Source organism: Elaeis guineensis, chromosome 10, assembly GCF_000442705.2.
Source record: "Elaeis guineensis isolate ETL-2024a chromosome 10, EG11, whole genome shotgun sequence".
NCBI lineage: Eukaryota > Viridiplantae > Streptophyta > Magnoliopsida > Arecales > Arecaceae > Elaeis > Elaeis guineensis.
Window position 1 is genome coordinate 28402171 of NC_026002.2, and position 21731 is coordinate 28423901.

General features: G+C 36.7%; 2 protein-coding genes across 2 annotated transcripts; both read right to left on the minus strand.

Annotated features, from left to right (window-relative positions):
• Positions 1-226: 226 nt before the first annotated feature.
• On the minus strand, positions 227-4419 carry LOC105052537 (mediator of RNA polymerase II transcription subunit 28). The gene is made up of 3 exons (XM_010933375.4): positions 4116-4419; positions 792-904; positions 227-656 (listed from the first exon to the last, which is right to left on the minus strand). Exons 1-3 carry the CDS (start codon positions 4303-4305, stop codon positions 522-524), a joined length of 438 nt encoding a protein of 145 aa, XP_010931677.1. The 5' UTR covers positions 4306-4419; the 3' UTR covers positions 227-521.
• A 2641-nt stretch (positions 4420-7060) lies between these two features.
• On the minus strand, positions 7061-20769 carry LOC105052538 (peroxisomal fatty acid beta-oxidation multifunctional protein MFP2). Its single transcript, XM_010933376.3, has 18 exons — positions 20498-20769; positions 16740-16811; positions 16577-16642; positions 16438-16494; positions 16272-16339; positions 16100-16181; positions 12609-12664; positions 12193-12495; positions 11970-12056; positions 10434-10608; positions 10197-10318; positions 9925-10088; positions 9602-9856; positions 9306-9427; positions 9038-9159; positions 7661-7809; positions 7438-7576; positions 7061-7336 (listed from the first exon to the last, which is right to left on the minus strand). The coding sequence occupies exons 1-18, from the start codon at positions 20745-20747 to the stop codon at positions 7301-7303; spliced, it is 2325 nt and encodes a 774-aa protein (XP_010931678.2). The 5' UTR covers positions 20748-20769; the 3' UTR covers positions 7061-7300.
• Between the last annotated feature and the right edge of the window lie 962 nt (positions 20770-21731).

Here is a 21731-nt window from a genome sequence, read left to right on the forward strand (position 1 = left end):
TTAATAATATGAATAAAAATCTAGTTTGTGATTTAGGCATATAGGCCAAGTTAAACTAGAAACGTATTTGTGGAGTTTTGTCAACTCTCTTAGCACTAACCCAGCATTAGCATTTCAATTACATATTTGTTTTGTCCAGCATATTTGTATCATCCAAACACTGCATAAAGTAACAGTATGCTCAATATATCTGGAAACATTATGAGCTGAAAGAACACAACAAAAAAAGGAGAATAGTTAATTTCAACTATTATTTTCCAAACCTCTTTAAATTGTTTAGATGACTATGTGATGATCAAATTATTTATTTTGCCATCCTACAAAACTGGCTGAGTCAGCAGAAATTAACACAATTTTCTATAAGACTTGATACAGCCATTAACATGCAGTATGCCTTGCATCCACAAAATGACAATTTCTAACTACCCCTGAACTTCTCTATCATTTGGTACACAGGATCCCTCTTGGTAGAAGTAATAGTTAAAGTGCTAAACTGAAACAAACAAACAATAAGAGAATTTCTACACCCTCTCCAACTCTGTGACATGCTTCTCCAGCTGGTCCTTCAACTCCTTCCTCCACCCTTGAATGAGTTTCTCATGCTTCTTAATCAGCTCAGACTTGGCTTTCAACTCTTCTTCCATGATGGAGATCTCCTGGCAACATGGTCCAGAGACCAAACAGTGAGAAATAGCCACATATTCATTAAATTTCAAGGAAAAGAAACATAAGATACTTGTAAGGAAGATTTTCTTATGTTATCTTAAAAATTGTCCTCAATGGAGTTGTACCTTTCGAAGCATTTCTTCCTTGGTGGGCTGATCCTCACGTTGTAGCCCAATGAAATACAATTGAAGCCTCTTCGCAGACTCCATAAAATCTCGTGCATGCCTTTCAACATCAACTGTGTGCAATCAAAAAGCATGATTGAACAAGAAACCTTTAGTTTACAATTACATTACAGAAGCAGACGATAATATGTTCATTCCTAGCATGCATTTTGGCAAGTGGTTAAAAAGAATTGATATTTCTACATTGTGGCTTCCCCAGCTGCCTTAATGTGCTGTTTTATGGATCAAGAGGTGAGCATACCATTATGCTTTATAAGAACACTAGTAGAGGTTTCTACAGAAGGCACACTATGGCTTTGTTTGGATTCTATGAAAGAAAAAGAAATGAAAATTTATGTGAAGAGACATGTAGGCATGTGTTTGGTCCCAAATTGGTTGTGCACTAGAAAGATCCCGGATACTAATGCAAAACCAAAGAACCCAAATAATACCTTTTAGCTACCAAGGGCAATACAGCACAGACCCCTTTAGGATTGACCATAGCTAACCGTGATTGTTGTGACTATATTTGAATTTGCTTGGATTTGGTCCCTAAGCTTGACAAGGACGTTGGGGTAGCATGTGAGGATCTATTCGAGCATGTATTTTGTCCCTTACTAGTTGTACAAAAAATTGAAGAAATCTTAAATACTTATACAGGGCTAAGGAACCCAAATAATTCCTTCTAGATATGATGGCTGATTGTGCCTGAATATAAAGAAGATTATGCCAGTTGTCCCAAATTCAATCGTTCATTTTCTTTATTTTTAAGGTCCCAGCATCCAAAACAGAGCCTACATCCCATGCAGTGAAAGTCTATTTGTAAAGTGACAATCGAAATCTACAGCTGTCTAAAATTTCAAGCTTACTCTGTATACAAGAACTTCTGATAAGATTAATGGTAAGTGAGGTAATTGTTGAAAAACTAAAAATCCATATGATGAAGATTAGAAATCAAGACCTATAATGATATTAAGAACCTCATTTTATAATATGTGACTGCCTCAAAAATTTTGCATTATGATGACTCAATATATTAGACTTGTAAATAAAAGTTGCTCACATTTTTTATGATCTTGAGACATAATGTCACATAGAAAAAGAAAATAGCATTATCATTTACCATGACAGGCTAAAGAAAGTATGAAAGTCTTTTACAAACAGATATTTTGACAAAGAATATGAAGCAACCGCATTAAATTTACTAGCTACTAGCTACAAAGGGCATGATGGTAATCTAACTTTATCAGTTGCTTTGTATTTTACTCAGCCTAGTTATATACATAAAGAGATCATGTTTTGCTCCTTTGTCAGAAATTGTGGTTCACACTATGCTAGAAGAAAAGGAAAAAAAGGATACAATAGCAATCAATCTTTAAGAATTCTTAAGTAACTTTCAACTGAAAATATGATTATAATGAAACTAAATGCTTCTGCAGATAATCATTGTTGAATTACAAGTAATCTTTAATTGTGAATTTTAAGTGGCTACCTAAATGAGACTCTAGAACTTCAATTACATTTATTAGGGTTTAACATAATGACCAATTGCAATTAATGGTCTGCAGAATCCACTGGGAATAATCTATTGAGATTGTAAGATGTGAGCTGAAGCTCTGATCACTCTGCATAAGAAACAATGTGGTAGTGACCATTAAATGATGACAAATATAACCTAGTCTAATGATTCCACCAACTCTCTGTGTAGCAGAAGATTAAGACTCAAATCAGCTAAGTTGCTCTGGCAAGAAGTCTTTAGGGCTATAACAACCCCAGGAGAATTGAGATTTGAGACCTCAAAAGAACCTAACCACAAAAATTTCCATCCTAGGACATAACTAAATCACTTCGTCCAAAAAAAAAAAAGCCAAGTCAAAAAGGACCAGATCAAGTTATCACACACTCTCACTATCTTAGAAAGCTATGTTTTATATATAAGAGATGCACCATTTCCTCTATATGCCCTGCTCAGCAAGTACAACCACTAGCCACCTAAGATTTCTTACCTAGAAAATGAAGCAGACAGGCCATAGTGACTTGCCTGACAAATTTGAGGTTTCCTGCTAGCTCAATGGTTTTGCAATGAGGTTTTTGAATGACTCAATTAGAAGAATGCTCTGGTGGAACACTGAAATGGGTTAAAATTATGTTAGGGGTTCAAACTAACTTTAGAAATCCACATGTTACTTCCAAGTCAATTTCTTATTTATTTTGACCTGAACCCGAGTTTCATGGTTCCAAGAGGCATCGAAGGACAATTTTTTCCTGAGAAAAAGAGTTATTTTATTATGTGACCATTCCACAATTCAACAAAATATCTCAATCCTAGGGTGGAGCTGAGAGCCGCCCGGGCAGACATCACTTGCACGAGACACATGCTGAGGGCTGACTTTCTTGTGGTTGAGGGCGACAGGTGGATATAGGGCCAGACGGTTTCGACGAGGGCAGTGAGGGAGAAGTATTACTTAGCAACCCCTTTTTTCCCTTTCCATAGGATTAGTTCTTGTTTGTATATCATTGTCTTATATTCTGTCAAATTTCTATTTTGTAGCTGCTGCACAGCTCTTGGAGGAGGTGACTGTCATCCGGCATGCCATAAGGGAATTAGTGATCTTCTCATTGCAGTCCTTCACTATAAACTAATGCATAATTCTTCCATTTTACACTATTCGACGATGATTTGACTCTTTGTCAATGCCACTCAATCAAGCTGAGCAGTTGAACAGCTCCTTCAACCATCAGATTGAAGCTTAATCAATGAAATCATCAAGAACAAGAATCTTAAGTATCAAGATTACCAGATCAACACATTCACAAAAGGACCAATATCAATGGAAAGCCTCAAGACATTGGATAAATCTTGCGTTTCCTTATAACCAAGCACCAGAATAAGCTACACCAACCACAAGCTTTCAGCGGTTCACACTTCAAATCAACCGACACAAACTGATTCAAGAACAATAATTCATCTAGAAAAATGCTTGCTTACATAATTTTATCACAACTTGAGCATCCAAAAAAAAATTCCCCCTTGATTAAGAGCCATTCGTTAACCAGCACACTTTGGGAACAGAACAACAAACACACAATCCAAAATCCCATCTTTGCTTACGTAGAGCAAAAAGAAGCACTCCAACCAGTCCAACATCCCGCCTTTCTATGCTAAACCGTCACCAGGAAAAAAAAAAAAAAATCTAGAGTACCATATAGAGATTTAGGAACACTAAGAGATCGAGATAAGCGCTGAGGGAAAGGGAAGAGAAAGAGGGGTCGTGGAGGACTGACTCTGGTGGGAGGAGTGCACGGAGCGGTCGACAGCTTGGAGCTCGCGGGCGGGGAGGCAGGGGAGCAGCGCCGCCTCCAGCGCCACCACGCACGCCATCATCTCCTCCCGCTGCCTCTGTTGCTGCGGTGGCTGAGACAGTGACGGAGATCGTGCCGGCGACTCCGTTTGGGCTTGCTGCTGCTCCGCCATCGGAGATCTCTACCAAGAGGGGAGAAGCCCTAAAGCCGTTTGGATGGAAGCTCTCCGCGTGCCACGGGTAAAAGATAAGAACCGGGAATAATTTTAATGACCCAATTAGAAGAATGCTCCGGTGGAACGCTGAAGTGGGTTAAAATTATGTCAGGGGTTCAAACTAGCTTTAGAAATCCAGACGTTATTTCCGAGTCAATTTCTTATTTATTTTGACCTGAACCCGAGTTTCCTGATTCCAAGAGGCATCCAAAGACAATTTTTTTCTGAGACAAAAAGACATTTTATTATGCGACCATTCTATAATTCAACAGGCATCCAAAGACAATTTTTTTCTGAGACAAAAAGATATTTTATTATGCGACCATTCTATAATTCAACAAAATATCTTGATCCTAAGGCAGAGCTGATAGCCATCTAGGTGGACATCACTTACATGAGATATTTGCTGAGAGTAGACTTTTTTATGATTGAGGGTGATAGGTGGATACAAGGCAAAATAAATTCGACGAACCCTCACCTTTGAATGACATCTGCAAAATCTCGAGAGATTTTATTTTATTAAATATCATGCATATTTATCAGGAGATGAACAACATCATGGACTGAATGATCTTCTATATAGTGGAGTACTTAAAAAAGATCTTTTGGTCTCATTTTGATTCTGTTCAAAGCATCTAATGGAACATGCTATTTTTTGATTTTATTGGATGTATTCGTATTTGTTGAATATGATCCCTCTGTTATATCAAAAAAAATAAAAAAATAAAAAAATTATTAAAACATCACTTCAATCTTATATCCAAGATTGAAGGATAAAAAAATTGCTCCCGTGCCAAATTAGTTTTTGGAATTGGAGTAAAAGCCACAGGCCATTAGTTACTTGAACTCCACTAAATTCTAAGCTTCCTAAATCCTAAGCATATTTATATTTTTCCCTTTTCATAATATATGGTGCTTTTAGCTCAAAATCTATTTCAGAGACATCTGATGTCATGGTTTACTTCACCACTCATTTTCTTGTCAAGAAAATAAGTAAGCCTAAGGAAACACATCAAAATCATGTCAATAGAGCTCTTTTCTGCCAGCCATTTAGAAATTTATATCATTTTGCAATATATCATTATGTATGGAAATTTACATGGATTCAAGATGGAATTAAAAAGGATCTTTGATTTAATCACATACAATACAGCTTGATTCCAAGCTAAGGTATGCCTAAATAAAGCCATTTGTCACCAACTTGTTGTTCATATAGTATAAATGAGGACCTTTTTAGCTATATGCCATGTTGCCATTAAGACTTATCTCAGCTGGTTGGCACCCCTCTTCTTAGCAAGGAAGTGCCAAGTTTGATTAATGTGGTGGCATTCCTACCATATTTATGTTAGAAAAAAATTATATATATTGTTGTTTTGTGATTCATAGAGCTATCTGCCGTATGACAATCTGCAAAACGTTACAAGTATTTAACATAGTTTAGATGAGGGCACTTGGAATTATACAAAAATAGCAGCAGAATAACCATTTATTTCAACCAAATCACCATATGGAATTCTCAAAAACCATCGAACATTAGCTCTGGTCCTCCGGAACAACCAGCGGCCATTCAGTATACAGCACCACATCCTCCCTCCCTTCAAGGATTAAGTTTACACTTGAAAGATGAGCATTGCATAATAGAGTGGACTGAGAAGAGGGAATGGATAGTGGAGAAAAGTGGATGTTAAGAACGTTGAAAATCTTATAGCCTCAAAAAAGTTGAAATTTTTTCTACGTCTCAGTTCAAAAGATTGTAGCTTGAGTGCATCCTATATGAGTATGACACATCCTATATAGTACCCTAGTAGAAGATAACAAGGCATTGGAACCACCCATGTTGTGATATATCCACATTTGTAGGGCTAAACAACAGCTATTACAATGCTGTTTTATGGTTATACCCATCAGCCATGTAGTAGATAAAACACCCATCACCCATGTAATGGATAAAACATAACAAAATTAAATTGCCAATTAATGTTTATGAGTCTAGTTCTAGATGGAGCCCTACGTCCCTCCGCACATGAAAGAAAAACTTAATGTTTACGGGGCTTGACTTCCTTTAGTAATGTACAATAACTCGTAGTACCTTATACACTTCAAAATTCCAATTCTAGCAAAAGTTTAATTCAAGAGAACAAGAATGGATCATCATGCACCAGGTATCTCGAGCAAGAAAGATCTTTTGAATTGCAAAGCAGCTTCTAAATGGTATAATTATTAAGAATATGAACTATTCTGTTTTTAAGAATGGTATAATTATTAAGATCTATTCCCTGATTATTTACCACCACCAAGGTTGGAATTTGAATCCTCTGAGAGAGAGGTGCCAACCAGCTGAGCTACCAAGCTTTTGGAAGGTGCAACACTTGATCAAGAACTAACTGTTGTTTACGTCCCCATCCTGATGGATGAGTTCTTAAGAGTGTACAGCAGCATGAACTATTAATCATTTGATTAATAACTGAATAGTTGGTCTTAAGGTGGGGAAAAAGGTTGCCTAGTTTTAGAAAAAAAGGACCAATTTCTTTCAACAGCCATAACAAACCTCAAACTTTTACCAGAGTTCTAGAACTTCTTCGAAAACATGCACGCACAAGTGCAAGGTCTCAGTTTAAAACACTGCTCATAGAGTAAACCTGTTGCTTGCTAAACATCTCTAGTAGCACGAAAATCCAAACACCTTCGTGATATATCGGGCACACATAAGAAATGATACAAAATAATCACCATCAATTTAACTTGTTTCTGCTTTAATAGTTTAACTGCAATCCACTGCTAATACTACATGGTGGAATCCACAGAATTATCATAAGCATGAATACTGTGGAAAATACTCGAGGGATGTTCCACATAAAGGCCTTGCAACATTCTAGGAATATATGATCCCTCTGTCATTATTCACCCCTTTATTACATCTTCTTCAAAGAGAAATATTGCCAGATAGGTCACTCTACATTCGAGCCCTTGCCTGATTCACTTGGGCACTCTGCATAAATTTGATATATAGAATCAAGGATAGCTTGGTGATAATAAGAAGCTACTACATCAAAGACCAGTCACAAAGTAAATGCAGCACAATTTCCTCACCAGAGATAGGCCTTTAGAAGCTCTTTCTGCCAGATATGTACAGGGCTTGAAAAGTTGACCATACTTATTTGACCATGCATTCAATTTTGAGTGGACGTAATTTGCACCAAGAGAGTCTGCCCAAAACATTATGCCACCCCTGGTTTGGAATACAAGTTTAGAGAAAATATTAGGTAAGAAAATACTATCCCCTGTTAATCAACATTCAGATAAAGAAATAAACCTGTAAGGGGGGAAGCCCATGCCCATGATGGAAGCAATATCAAGATCTGATGCCTTCACAACAATTCCCTCATCAAGGACTCGGCAGGCCTCATTTACAACAGGAAGGAATACCATTTCTACTATATCCTTATCTGCTAACTTCATTAGCTGCAGCAAAACACACAAAGCACATAAGCAATGAAGCAGCAAAACTGTCATCACCTTTGATCATTATTTATGATGAAAAAGACACCAGGATACATCTGATTAGATATGCACAAATTCTCGAGCTTTTATGCTCTAGGCTTTCCATTTAGAGACATTAAATATTATAATCCAGTTATACACATCCCACAAAACTGGTACCACACAGACACAATTGTTATTCCCTTTTTCTTTTTTTTTTGGCAGGTCCAAACCGTGTCAATAACTATACCATGCCCACTGTGCTGAAGGCCATTCAAAATCAAGCATATATATGGTTCTGGTTTCATTGATCATGTCTTTACCAGAAGACAGATCACCACTTCTATCTTACTTGAATTGCATAAGATCAGAGATACCGGAATTCTACAAGAACCCAAATAACAATTTCTCTAACTGCTGCAAAGAAGAGAGCAAATTACGCAATCCTTATAAAAGGGAAAAATTGCTGACAGTACAAACATGAAACAGATGTTTTAAATGCTTTATCGTAAATTTAGAATGCTTTGTCACAGATTTCTCTTTTTGGAGATACAAAATTCCCGACAATTGAACATAAATAGAATTAATCTACCTTGTACAAAATCACTGATTAAACTCCGATGTTGTCAATTATCAAAATAAATGTAAAAAATAAATAAATAAATAAACAGTTGTCAAGGACTCTTTCAGCACTTCATCTCTGGTAGCAATTTCTGTGCATGCTGATGCACCACTTCTGTATGCACTCTTGAACTGCTAATGCAGGTTTCAGCAGGGAACCATTAGCAAGTTGTAAGCACATCACTATGAACTTCAAAATGTGATGATGTGTGGGCAAAACATGAATTATGAGGGGAATATTTCAAGTTAGGTTGCATGAGGAGCTTTACATATAGCAGTGAGGTAAACAGCTCATTCTTTGGCTTGTTCATGTCTATTTTGGTTACCAAGTGAATGCTTTTCTTTTCCATACTGTTGGTAATTTTTAAACCAATGCATTAAATCTGTACATGAAACAAAGAGGTCGATCAACATTGCACTAGTTGAATGGCCAAAATACCCCATGCCATCAATCCAGTATACCCCATTATATATATTATATACTATCAACCCTGTCTAACAAATGTGAGAAAGCAAGCATGCACACATTTTTACCATCTAGCCTAAAACTGAAACTTCTATACTAGTCAATAATGAGTGGAAAGAGAACCTCAAGATCAGGTGTAATGCCAGCCATGCTCCTAGATTTCTCGATGTACTTCTTTATTTCAGGGTCAGGACTGGCCTTCCGCTTCTCATCATATTTATAGAATCCCTTTCGAGTAGCTTCACCTGTCATGAATGACATACATGGTGGTTGAGCATCTGATATTGATATTAGGGTCTTAAAATGCCACAGCAAAGACAGGAGATTTTATCATGGAGTGAGTGAAATGAAAGTAACTGCATGATAAACACTATCAGACAATGTCTTATACCTGATCTCTTATCCTCAAGCATTATTGACATTAACAATGATTTATAGACTCTTTCAGGGAAGTTCTCCAGGTATTGCATGCCAGTAGCTACTGCAACCCCAAAACCAACCAGATCGGCAAGCCTGTGTGATAAAAGAAAAGACCAGCATCACTATGCAAAGTCAAGAAGCAGTATTCTTCCTATATCCATCCAAAAACTACACAAGAGCAACATTGGAACCGTTATCCCATTCAAATAGTTTTGCCAGGGAATAGTAAAACAAAATCATAGTTTTGTCAAATCATTTTCTACATACCTGAAAGGGCCCATTGGCATTCCAAATTTCGTACATGCACGGTCAATCTTATAGACATCAACACCACGATCAACTAAAAAAAGCGCTGACTGAGTGTAAGGAAAGAACATCCTGTTGACAGCAAAGCCAGTACAATTCCCAACTACTATTGGAGTTTTGCGAATCTTCTTCCCAACATCTAGTAAGTCTGTAACAACTTGCGGTGATGTTTTATGAGTCCGAACTATTTCTAGGAGTGGCATGATATGAGCAGGACTGAAGAAGAAAAATTATCAGTAAGAGAATAACAAGCAAAAAGAACGAAGAAATGTAATTTGTATTACCTAAAGAAATGTGCACCAACAATACGATCCTGAGACATGGTTTTTTCTCCTATTAAATTGAGATCTATTGTTGAAGTGTTGGTAGCAAGTATGCAATGGGGCGAGCAAAATTTCTCCAGATCAGCAAATATTTGCTGCTTCAGTGACACATTCTCAATGACCGCCTGCAATGATACAATTTTCAATGGCAAGATTAAATAGGGCGAAAAAATTTACTTATACTAAAAAGCTAAAAACAGAGGGAAGAAAAAGAGTGTGATGCTTCGTCTTGCCTCAATGACCATATCCACATCTTTGAAGGATTCATAATCAAGAACACCTGTAAGAAGCGAAAGGGTTCTCTCAAACTTCTCTTGAGACATTTTTCCTTTCTTGACACGACTCTGCAAATTGGCTGAAACGTTGCAGCAATATAAGCATTTGAAATTTCTAAAACAGAATTTTTGAAAAGGGCCCTCAATGCCCAAAAGAATACCATAAAATGCAAAGCAAGATTAATATGAATCTACCTTTGACTCTGTCAATCCCTGCTTTTAAGAACTTCTCATTGACTTCTTTTAACATCACAGGATAATTGCTCAGGATTAGTGCAGTTGCAATTCCAGAACCCATCAGACCTCCTCCAAGAATAGCAACTTTAGTTATTTTTCTGGGAACCAAACCCAAGTCAGTGACACCAGGCACCTGTCAACAGAATTCATGAGGGTGCATCATCATATGAGGCTTTTCAGTCTTTCTTTTTCTGAAAAAGCTGCATAGCTACATATCAGAAAATAACATCAAACAACTAAGTACCTCCTAAACATACCCAGCAAAAGAATCATGCAAATTGTGTGCATTTTAAATATGTGAGTATAGGTATTCATCATGCAATTATACACTTTCAAACATGCTTTCTAATTCCATGATTGATATAACTAATTTGGCGGACTTGACAATAGCTCGCAGAAATGTCTGTGCCAAAAGTCTCAGCGTAGATTTATTAATGGTGTGTTCAAAAGCCGATCAATCATTAAGCATTAGGTGACCTTTGAGGTCAAAATCTTACAGGCTGTGGGATACAAATTAGTAATTTCAGTTGATGAAAAGACAGACTGACATAAGAGTACTTGCTTCCTGCCAGCAAGGCCAAGCATCCCAATTCCTTTTTTACCAGTACATTGACACCAGAGCTCTAATGAAAGAATTCAAGTTGCACAACCGAATGACTCAACCTGATCCTCTAAGAACAGAATACCTTCATCATGAAATACTGAAAACAGGCTTGAAGTTCAGATAGGAATTTTCAGTAATTCCTCAATCCTCTCAAGCAATTGACATCCTAGTCAACATGCTAGGCTGTAGCCTTATAATACCCAAAACTGTTGAAGAAATTAGAGTTACCAAGTAAGAAGGAATATATGTTACAAATTGGTTTGAGCTGAAAAAGGCAATGTCTAGGTTATGCATGCCATTACAGATTCTGGAAGTAGTGCTTATTGGGAATATTAGAAAGATTCCTTTGTTCACATATACATATACACATGGACGCATGCAGCTGCCTTTTGGACTTCTTCATGTGTAACTCAAATTTAAAATTGTTATATAGGTCATTCAATTGTACGTGTTAATTCCCAACACCTGGAAGGCCAAGCCAATAATGATATACTCAGTGCATGTGAAAATGACTGAAATGCCCTTTATCTGCACAAAGAAAAGCCAAGAGGGTTTTGGTCATTTTCAAGATATTCACAAGTTCTTCCTGTAACCCCTCTTGCTGTGATATGTGCAGCTGATACTGTGACATCTTGCTGAATCATTTCCTGCTGCTGAAAAGATTAAAATTTGAAAGGAAGAAAAAAAAAAAAAGCTTCCCCAGGCTTCTAACATCTTCTTCAGTATACTTGTCCCAAAAGTTTGTCTCCTATAGTAATTTACATTATCTTCAGGAAGACGTAGATGGTTATGTTGGTACAACAGCATCCAATGCAACTTTCAAGGAAACATGACCAATGCAAAAGCAAGAATGCAACTAATGCAAAGGAAAAAAGAAACGCTAGAACTACCTTTGAGGTTGCACGTTGTGCAAAAAAGACATGAACCAAGCTCTTGCATGTGTCAGAGAAAAGAAGTGTCTGGAAAGCATTTGCTTCCTGCAAAAAAAGGAAGAAGTTTCAGATCATAAGAGCTTGATGGCTCGTCATAGGTAGGAGACTTCGAAGAAAGTAAATTGACTAAGTTAAAGCTGGGACTGGGAGATTTTGAGAATAACAGCATATTAGCATTTACCTTCCAAAGTCCAGCACGAGGTCCTGAAACTATACCCTCTTCAACTACATCAAGACATACCAATGGGTGCTGCAGATTGGGAGCTCGTTTTTGAGTTTGAGATCTTGCAAACTTTAGTATCTCCCTAGCCTCTCCAAGAGGCTCTAACTTATCAGTTCTGTAAAGGCTCCTGATCCATGGTCTTCTGAATTCAGCAATATCCAGAGCCCAACAGCGAGCAGTCTTCACCAACTCCTCAGGTGAAACTATGGCATCAACTAGACCAAATGCATGAGCTTCCTCTCCTTTTATTGGCTTTGACATCTGTTAAGTGATGAATATATAGAGATGCTGCTTAAAAATATTGGCTTGGAAATTCATGATTATGGAACTGCTACAAACAAAAAAGCATCTCCAGATCAAAGAAAATACTTTACCAGAATCATTTCAAGAGATTTTGTAAGTCCAACAAGGCGTGGAAGTCGTTGTGTTCCTGAAGAAGAAATAAAATTAGATGGCAAGATACATGGAAAAAGCAACAACCTACTAAACTACTTAAATTGAAAATGGAAGACATCTATTTCATAAGCATATTATGCCTGAAAGATTACTGTTTAAATGTTTGGTGGAAATATACATGCTGATTCAGCAGGATATCCTTGTGATAAAAGCTCTACATCTGGATATTGTACATTTGTGGAAGAATTTGGTTACTTGGAAAAGCAAGAAACAATCTATAGTAGTGAGGTCAAATGCAGAAGCAGCATACAGAGCTATTGCATTTGCTACATGTTCAATCTAATTCTCAACCTGCAGATGTGTTAACCATGGCTCTCCGACAAGAAGGGTTGAAGAGCATTATTATCAAGCTATGCATGACTGAATTTCATGCTCCAAAAGGGGGGGGGGTTGGTCAACAAGGAAGCTTTTCGATATATTTACCTAACAATATATTGTGTTTATGCTTATTGAGCTATTTTCACCCTTTTATTTTCTTGTCATTAGGCCTGCATTGGAACCTATATAAGCCCAAACTTATATTGTATTGAACTTGGACACTTAATAAGGGAATTAGTGTCTTTTTTCCCTAAGTAGTGATAGTCCCGTTTTTTAATAAAAATAGATACTGCATGGATCAGTTTAGTCTACACAATATCGTTCTCATCTCTCTTCATCTTCTCTCTCCTCTCTCCTCTCCTTCTAACACCCTATCGTTTATTTCTTCTTCTTCTTTCCATTTTACCGTAACACAAGTAATCTGGTTGACCAGTTTCTAATAACAACTACAAGATTTTACCTAAACAAGCCTGATTTTTTCAGTCATTCATATGCATGAAACAAAAGACTCAGATCTCTTTTTGAAACCAGTTGGTACAATTGTACCTCCCCTACCACCAAAGGTATCGTTAAGCACATTGATTAAATCATAATTTATTTGAATTCAAGTGGTATTTTAGCTTCTTTACACCAACATAATTTTTCTTGAGATCTTGCCCTTTACACAATGATTTTCCTTTGACGGCTACTTACCATCTCTCTCACCTCCCACTATCCCATCGTTGCCATTGACAAAGCATCAGAGGTGTCAGATACAAATCCGACTTCGAATGCAGACGAGCAATAGAGCAGCAGCAGGGGTACTTGGGGATGGGAAGAAGGGCATAGAAGATGTAGACTGGAGGGAATCATGATGAAAGGATTCAAAGATGATGCAGTAGAAGAAGTGGGTGGCAAAGGCAAGGGCAATGGAGAAGCTGAGCAAGGAGGGAGCCATGACCAAAGCCAATGATGCTAACAAGCTCACTGAGGGTGGACTCAGCACTAGTTTGGGAGGCAAAGGAGGATAACGGTGGCTGGCAGCAATCGCAGGTAGCCTGAGCAAAGGGACAGGAGCAAAATTTTCATCTCGGCCAAGAACTCAGTTTGTACCAATATCAGGCAACCCCAGATATAATATATATGTAAAAATCTTAGCCATATTATCATGACTGATATAAATTGATAAAATCCAAGATATCAGCCAATATTCATATTGGCTGATATACTATATTCATATCATCTGATATTTTGCAATCATTTTTTCACTTTCTTACATAGACTTTCTTGACTAATAAATCTTGAAAATTGATAACTAAACAAAGTTCATTATCTCGATTTTTTCGATCCCAGCCATTCAACAAGATAACTTATATATCAAGATTTAAAAACTTGTAGCAGAGGAAGTGGTAGCAAGAGAGAGATAGGAGAGAGCAATGGTGGATCTCCAAGCAAGTGGCATCATGATTCTTTCAAGTGATGTTTTATCACCATTGTGACCAGATCACAGGTAAAAAATAAAATACATATTTTATTCTAGTATAAATAAATGATTAGGAATTATTATCTAGAATAACATCATAATTTAAGAAAAGGTGCCAATGCAGAAGCTGTAAAACAAATAAAAAGTATGATTTTTATTACCAAAAATTAATAGACACAATCACCTTTGTGATAGATCTACTCTCCTTGGTCTCTCCGTACAAACATGTTTTAAAGTAAACAAACTAGAAAAGTGAAAATTATTTCATTAATTCCTCTTATTAACTCAATAAATTTATTTAATTACTAGTAAAATGAAAGACACATATGATTTATTGATGGATACAAACTTATAGAATGATAGAGCGCTTAAGTTAGTTTCGAATGAGGAAAATGGATGCACAACAATACATAATGAGGAAGTGAAAAGGATTGTCAGAAAGGTCTGAATGCTAGAAAAGTAATTGTTCAGTTAAAATCAAGATTCGTTGCACCAATACCAGGTATTGTACTGGTTTCAGTATAGTACAATATGGTAGAGTATGTCTGGTTTGGTATAAAATCTCAATGTCAACATAGGATCAGGAGACCCCTTTTTTGCACGTAGTCATGGTTGATATCATAAGAACCCAGGTAGAACCGGTCAGTTCCGGCCAATTCAGGGTGCTTCAACCTCTCCACTGTATCGAACTTCAATACCATACTGGCACCTTTCAAGTACAGTAAAGATTGCAAAAACCAGGTGGTATGGGTCAGTATGGTGAACCATGGTAAAAATAGATGGGTTACTATAACAAATGCATGGGAATCCGTAGAGAAACCAGCATGAAAACAAAGAAACTAGCAAACTATACAAGAATTTTGCCAGATTGATTATGACATTTTCTAGCATGAAGTGTCTAGGAAGAAGCAGGACAGCAAGATGGCATATTGTTACAGAAAACAGATAAAAATTTACATTCATGTGTTACCATAAGATGAGAATAATCGAAGTATCTAATGGGGAATTATAGGGATAATTTTTTCAGAGAATATGGAACAATAAGATCTACTTAATTGGTCAAGAAGATAAGTTTGTGCCTGTTCAGTTGAATAATGTAATGGCTCCTGTCAGGGTCCTGTGAATCCTGTAAGGATCCAAGTATCCTAACTTGTAGTAAGAAACTCAACTTGAGGTCATTATGATAAAATGCTAATTCCTCCTTACATTCCAAACAAAAAGAATGTTAAGAATTAGTTTTCAACAGCATATTTAATTTGCACTGTATGCTCTACAGAGAATACAAATTGATCAATTTTATGATATATTTTTCTCACATTTCAGCATTCAATGATAGAACTCAAGGGAAAAAGACTACCAGGGTCCATTCATTTAAGATGATCTAGCGATGGAACATTATAAGGGCATAGACATCTAAAAAAAATACTGAACTAGAAAAGATGAAAAAGGCATTTGAAAATGTTAATCTACATATTAGTATGAGAAAGCTTTCCAAGCAGCCAGAGACGACCCATAATTATATCTAAAATTTGCATCTACTGCCCTTCAGGTTTCTTAATAATCCACCAATTCTGAAAGAAAAGCCAAGCTCCTGGAGTTCAATATTTAAAAGCATGCTCATAATAATACCTCCAAATCCAGGAATAATTCCAAGTTGAAGTTCCGGCAGACCTAGTTGAGCAGTAGAAGTAGAAACGCGCCCATGGCATGCCTAGTGATAACAGAGAATTCAAACGTTATACCTGATTTCTAGACATACAAGCCAGCAAAAGTAATGTTGCAAGTGAACTGTAACACATACCATTGCAACCTCCAGTCCACCACCAAGTGCTAAGCCATCTATAGCAGCCACCGATGGCTTTCTTGCACCTGACACAGACAAGAATGGAGGTTCCCAACATAAATCTTGTTTATAACAGTCAGAAAATTTTATTTGAGGATGGGTAGAAAAAATCTCCAACAAATACCTTCTAAGGTGTCAGTGATGATATCTATTGAAACATAGCCAACTTTTGGTTGATCCCCTATTGCAATAAAAAACCTGGACATAAATAGAGGCACAAATAATTTAAGAAAATGTGAAGGTGAAACAAAGATTAGACATACTCTGTCCGCCTTGAAGACCACCAAAGGCAGTGATGTCAAAACCCCCAGAAAATTTCCCTCCAGCTCCTATTCAATAATCCAAGTTGTAAGAAAGATGGTAATTCTAAACAAATCAGAACTCATCAGTATTGAAAAACCAATTAAGCTTAATTACTCATGTTACCTGTAATAACAATAGCTTTCACATCATCTCTGTTTAGAGCTTGCTCATAACTATCTTTTAAGCTGAATAATACTGAAAATAAGAACAGGAAATATGTCAAACAAATGAATATGCACTAAAATTAAGTGGTCAATATTGTAATATAAACTGTGCTAACTATAATAAATACATGAATAAGATTATAAGAGTCAGTCTCTTATTTAGTAAGCTGACCATTGTCAGCCTTAGGTCAAGCATAAGGGATGGAATAAGGTTATTGTTTCATGTAAGAAAAAATATGCATATAAGTAATAGAGCAGATACACTGTACCAATAATGAATGGTAGTCTACAAAAAAAAGAAGACTCTAAGGATACTATAGCACAAGCATAATAAGTAGGAGCCACAAGAAAACTTTTACGAATAAAATATAGCCGTTTGTCCAAGGTTTGTAGTATCAGTACAACAATCGTACTCATACCCTACCAATATCAGTTGGAGTAGTACTACAAAGTATTATATCAATACACAATATGCATGGTGGTGCTGGTATGGTAGAACTAAAGTGTGATATCATGTCTTGGTACTATACAGTACCAAGGGCTGCGTCAAAATTATATCCTGACTAGCATAGTACTATATAGCCAGGATGGATCAATATGCACTGGTGCATAAATCCATGCTTGTAAGCATGCTTTTGTGCATAGAACAAGTTGAGTAAGTTGATCTACCATAGAGGTTTAATCAAGAAAGGTCAATAGGTCCACTTGTGTGGATATTCAGCAGTTGGAAAAAGAGCAAATTGACACCTTAAAGACTAGATTCATGGAATCTGTAACAATGATGAAAGCATTAATAAGGTATTTCTACTCACTCCCCTAAAGGAAAAAATTCTTGTTAATATACAGGAAAGTAAGTTAATCATCTAACATGTAGCATCAATGATATTCCTGCAGAAATCAGGCCCGTTGGCCCACCCAGCCCACATCTTCTAAGGGTCTGTCCAAATCCCAGCCTAAATCCCAGCCTGTGGGCCTGTTGGTCTACAGGAAGAACAAAAAACCCATGGTCTTTTTTCCTTCCCACAGGATTCAAGCTAAGGAGTGTTGCATTGATATGAGCCATGCTTAAATGGGCAGCCCAATCTATGAATCCAGTAGGAAATTCAGCCTAATTCTGCTGGATTACCCAAAAAGGCCCTAAATAGATTGGCCACGATCATTTATGAGTGACTACACATTCCAAAGAGCATAGTGACACTTCATAGTGGTTGTATCACAAGAATCATCGCATCACAATCAATTATATTGATTGCGGTCAAGCTCATTCTCCTAAAGAAGGAACAAATCAGAAGCAGGATATGCAAGAAATTACAAGATAAATATAGTGGATCATCATCCATTTAATAACTCACCCTTGATAAAAAAGTTTGTAAGCACCAAAAGTTAGTTGACCACACTCCCACTCTTACAAAATCCCTCAAGGTATGCTATCAGCCAGCAAATTCCACATCAATAATTCACAAATCAACAGTACCTATCTGAATTGAAGTTTTTCCTCAATTATATCAACACTCAAAAGAGTGACATTGACCATAACACACGAATTTCCCACATCTAATGCTGAACTTTGACCTATTAATCTTTTTAACTCCCTGTTCTGGAAATTATATTGGAGATACGACAATGACCTAATCCTCCCCTCAAAGATACTGGAACAAATTACACAACTTTAGTTATGGCTCTTGACATGGTGACTGTAAACAGTGCCAGATCAAAAAATAAAGGGTTGAATGTCCAACCTTATACCAAGCTGATATAGCATGGACAAAATAGTCAAGAAAAAGCATCAGCTTAGAAAATAAGCCCACCCTGGGGACTTCCAAGCAGAGGCATAAGAAACCCAGTTTTGATCCTATCTTGCTATAGAAGGATTATGGCTTGCCCATGAAAGTGCATCAATTCTTGCAAAGATCAATTATGTTATCCATTTTTTTAACCAAAAGCACCTACAAGTTTCCAAGCCACTGACAGATAGAAGACCGACTTCTATTCTTTGCACAACCAACCCTGTAAATTGTAAAGCTAACGTGAATATGCTTCATCTAGGGAACACAAACTGTTCCAATTCTCTACCACATGTACACCCTATGACATTATGAACAAGTAAACAATTGCATCTTGGTCATTGAACAGTCCATATTTCCAAGCTGGACAACAATAATAAAGACTTCCTCAAGTCAGAATTTCCAATAAAGCAATCCCCAAGCAAAGATTTTGATTCTTTAAGGAAATATCTGCATTCATGATATCTTACTCGAAAGCCAGAGCTCAACAATGGTAAGAAATCAAGACAAAGGAGACTATGAATATCTAATAGATGCCATTGGGAACAAACAAAAACAGGACATTATTAACCCCAAATAAAGACAGAATTATTTGTAATTTATTTTCAGAAAGGCGTAATTATGACCACAGAAGTCAAAATTGGAAAAAAAAAAATGTTGCTTCATCAAGCAGATATAGAATATTAAACAAAAAATGTAACTTTGGAGAAAACAATCTACAGTTTCTGAAGGAGATCAGTAGTCTGAGGAATATGATGAGCATGGATTATATGTTATATATAATTTTATCTTCTTTTCAAAGGAGCAGAAGACAAAATGGTTTACAACAATCAAATTAACAAATTGAATAAGCTTTTCTTCTTACTGTAAATCTCACTCACCTATTTAGATGAATAAACATGTAAGTTGCTTGTACTTTCATCTCAAATTGGGACACAAGGTAACTATGAAGCATCGATGAAACAAAGATATGGTGTTGCTAATCACTTAGACCATATATGAAATGCCATATGCGGCTGCACTACTGGTCTAGGTTTGAGAATTGAACTTTTGGGATCTAAGGCACAAGGGCACTAGAGGGCACATCATGAATGCCACAAAGCCACCACCAACATGTAATAGTCGTTAAATTAGAAGATTATTTAGCTAACAGTTATCCGAAGTAGGGGATATCTAACCAATTCACTGCAAAGTCCAATCCGAGGCACATTTAATAAGCAGTGGATGAAGAGTTTTGGAGTTTGTTTTACATCCGTCTGAAAAAATTTACTTCAAGAAAGTGCAGCAAAACTTTCAATATCCAGGGTATAAAATAAAATAAAACAATAGAATTTAACTTTGCAGTTCCGCACCTTCGAACAAATAAAGTTCAAGAAATACAATTCACTATTATGGTCAAAACAATAATCATGAAGTAGGTTAATTTGGACAAAGTATTAAAAACAGAGCATAAAAACCTCTTTTTTACTAACAAATGAAAAGAAAACACCAAATAACAAGGCCTTTAGATCAAATTAAGCCGCAAAAAATGGCAAAAAGATCTCATCAACAGACTTCCACTAAAAGAATAGATTTTCTTCGACGAAGTAAGCAATAAAAGCCCAGAAAATGTTGGATAACGGTTTATTTCAAGGAAGTAGAACAGATTTTTGAGTCTCCAGTGTAAATAACATAAAATCAATAGACAGATCTAACTATGCGTATCAAAAACCTTTTGAATGCTTAAAATCCGAGAGATACGATTCACTGTCTATAATCAAGAACTAATTCTCACATAGGTTAGTGTAAAAAGAACAAAAAGAAAAAAACATAAAAATTTCTTTGTTATCATCGAAAGCACAGATTTTCCTCGATCTAAGTCCGAAATAAGCGCCTAAGAAAACGAATTTAAATGGAGATAATTTTTTTTAAGACAGAAAGATGAGGGCGATACCGTCGACCGAGAGCGAATTGACGGGAGGGTTAATGATGGTGATGACGGCGACCCCGTCCGGCCCGACCTCCATCTCTGTTCTCCCCTTCGCCATCTCTCTCGCTACGAAACTGGAATAAGATCCGTCGCCGGAGAACAGTGATCTTGGATTGGGGGAGGTATTTATAGGGGTATTCATTGAGGTGGGACCGAGGTAGGTGCGTGGCGGGATGGGGAGGTGAGCGGATCTGACGAAACGAGAGTCGTCCATAGCGTAGCCGAATTCCCCTTGCTCAAACAGCAAAGAATGGGCTCGGCTCACCACCCAAACGGGTGGGACAATAAATAAGAAAGTTACAGCAGAATAATATGAGATTAAGTCATCATCGTTAATTGGATTATCGTCAAATTATCCGTAGGCATACCAGTAAATAAAGATGTTAATCCATGGCGATGATTTGAATTCTGGACCTCTCTCCAAAGTGAGCCCTTGGGAGGAGAAATTATCGCATGCACCAGGTGCAAGTGAACCGGAGCATATGCACGGTGAAAAACGTGCAATCGGAAATCGGTGAAATACAAGGGTAGCATGGCGTGTTATCCACCGTAAGATTTGTGCAGTCCAATTACACCTGGTGCATGCAATACCGAGGCCCTTGGGAGATAGGTGACCCGTCTTAGTTTGATTGGGATATACCAGATCACGAGATAATTTAGTAATATTCATAATTTATTTATCTAAAAAATAGTTATAAAAAAAATAATTTTTATTATATTTGATTGATTGAAAAAATATTTTAAAAATTATTACTTTATTTTGTTAGAAATAATTTTATATAAGAATATGATTAAATATTCAAAAATGTTCAGAAAAAAGTGGCAGGTGTTTTGTGAAACATGACTAGATTTCTTGCTCCCATGTATTGGATGGCTTGAGAAGTAATAGGCTTGGCTTGTATAAGCATGTGTGCCTCAACATAAATGGGCCATTTCCACCCAACTTATTGGATGCTTTAGATTTAACATTGACCTTTTTCCAACTTAAAATCATATATTAAATATATTTTGTTTTTGGAGAGTAATCTGTGATAGGATTGGCTAAAAAATATCCATGCCATCATGGTTTAGAAATAAGAGGAATTAATTGAAAGGAAAAAATATTGCTAAACTATCATTTTGCAATGAAAAACTATGATTGCAACATAATTTGATGAACAACTGTTAATGCAAAAGCATGCTACTAGCTAGTTTCAAT

Coding starts and splice junctions, on each gene's coding strand:
- LOC105052537 (XM_010933375.4), bottom strand. CDS start 4,305: ATGGCGGAGCAGCAGCAAGCCCAAACGGAGTCGCCGGCACGATCTCCG. Junction 905..4,115: donor CGTGCACTCCTCCCACCAGA/GTCAGTCCTCCA, acceptor GATTGCACACAG/TTGATGTTGAAAGGCATGCA. Junction 657..791: donor AGGAAGAAATGCTTCGAAAG/GTACAACTCCAT, acceptor CCATGTTGCCAG/GAGATCTCCATCATGGAAGA.
- LOC105052538 (XM_010933376.3), bottom strand. CDS start 20,747: ATGGACGACTCTCGTTTCGTCAGATCCGCTCACCTCCCCATCCCGCCA. Junction 16,340..16,437: donor CATCACTGACACCTTAGAAG/GTATTTGTTGGA, acceptor TGTCTGTGTCAG/GTGCAAGAAAGCCATCGGTG. Junction 7,810..9,037: donor GCATTACACCTGATCTTGAG/GTTCTCTTTCCA, acceptor GTTTTGCTGCAG/CTAATGAAGTTAGCAGATAA.